Raw genomic sequence first — 958 nt, 5'->3', positions numbered from 1 at the left:
TGCTAGGGGTGCATTGGGGGTGCGTTGAGGGTGCGTCAGGGGTGCGTTGGGGATGCATGGGGGATTGTTTGGGGTGGGGAGGGACGGGTTTTGGGGCAGTGAGGGCTGGAATGTTGGGCGCCGGCTGGTGGGGACGGAGGGGTGCGAGAGAGTTGCGATGAGCTACGTGCAGCTTGCGAGTGACAGGATCAGGCCTGATCGCCAGATCCTAAGACCATGATTATATGTGCTGACGGTGCTGCTGCTGATGAGTCAGACCACGGCCCAGCTTTCATGCAGCGCCGCCCCCGCCCCAGCGCCGAGCCGAGCGGCCCCGCCCCTGCCTGCCGCCCGGCCGCCCGGCCGCCGCGCCGCACCTTGAGGGCCGCCAGGCGCGAGAGGTAGAGCCAGCTGAAGGAGTTGCGCTTCCCGAGGTAGTCGCGCTTCGACTTCACCGCGCGGAACGAGGTGCGGCCGAGGCGGTGCAGCTTGAGGGCCAGGATCTCCCCATCTTCCGACAGCACCTGCTCAAAGTGGGAAGGGGCCAGGGAGCACGGTGGCGGACTGGGCAGTCCGGCAGAGGCAGCAAGCGGCGGAGCCGCTGCCTGAGGGACCGACGCCGCTTCCAGCAGGTGCGCCCCCATGAAACGCCCGGCGCATTGTGCGCGCCAGCCGGGGCTCCAGCGGCGCAGCGTTCGTGGAGCGCACCCTTCCCACGCTGCCGCCCCCTCGCACCTCGAATATGTCCGACTCCTTTCCGACCCCGATCTGGCGCCCCACGCTGACGACGTGGCCGCGCGCCGCCAGCGTGCGTATGGCCAGGAAGTCGTAGCCCAGGGTTGTGAGGCGGTAGCCGTCGTACTTCTGGGCCTCGTGGTGGACCAGCTTGTGGCGCAGCAGGGTCTTGAGGCAGCGGAACGCGCCACCGTGCCTGAAAGAAGAAGGCCGGGCGGGGGGGGGGGGGGGGAAATAGGCATGC

At 68.8% G+C, this 958-nt stretch overlaps 1 protein-coding gene across 1 annotated transcript in view; it reads right to left on the bottom strand.

Annotated features, from left to right (window-relative positions):
- Positions 1 to 188: 188 nt before the first annotated feature.
- The window catches only part of MNEG_16483 (RIO kinase 2), a gene marked incomplete at both ends in the record, with an annotated part of 1955 nt that continues 1185 nt past the window's right edge, over positions 189 to 958 (bottom strand). The window contains 3 exons of the mRNA XM_014035047.1: positions 189 to 194; positions 357 to 503; positions 715 to 910. Of these exons, the coding sequence (XP_013890501.1) occupies positions 189 to 194; positions 357 to 503; positions 715 to 910 (349 nt within the window). The remainder of the gene's footprint in view (positions 195 to 356; positions 504 to 714; positions 911 to 958) is intronic.

This window comes from Monoraphidium neglectum (assembly GCF_000611645.1).
Source record: "Monoraphidium neglectum strain SAG 48.87 unplaced genomic scaffold scaffold06415, whole genome shotgun sequence".
Taxonomy (NCBI): Eukaryota; Viridiplantae; Chlorophyta; class Chlorophyceae; order Sphaeropleales; family Selenastraceae; genus Monoraphidium; species Monoraphidium neglectum.
Note: the sequence above shows the minus strand (reverse complement) of the source record. Positions and strands in the feature narration are given on the sequence as shown.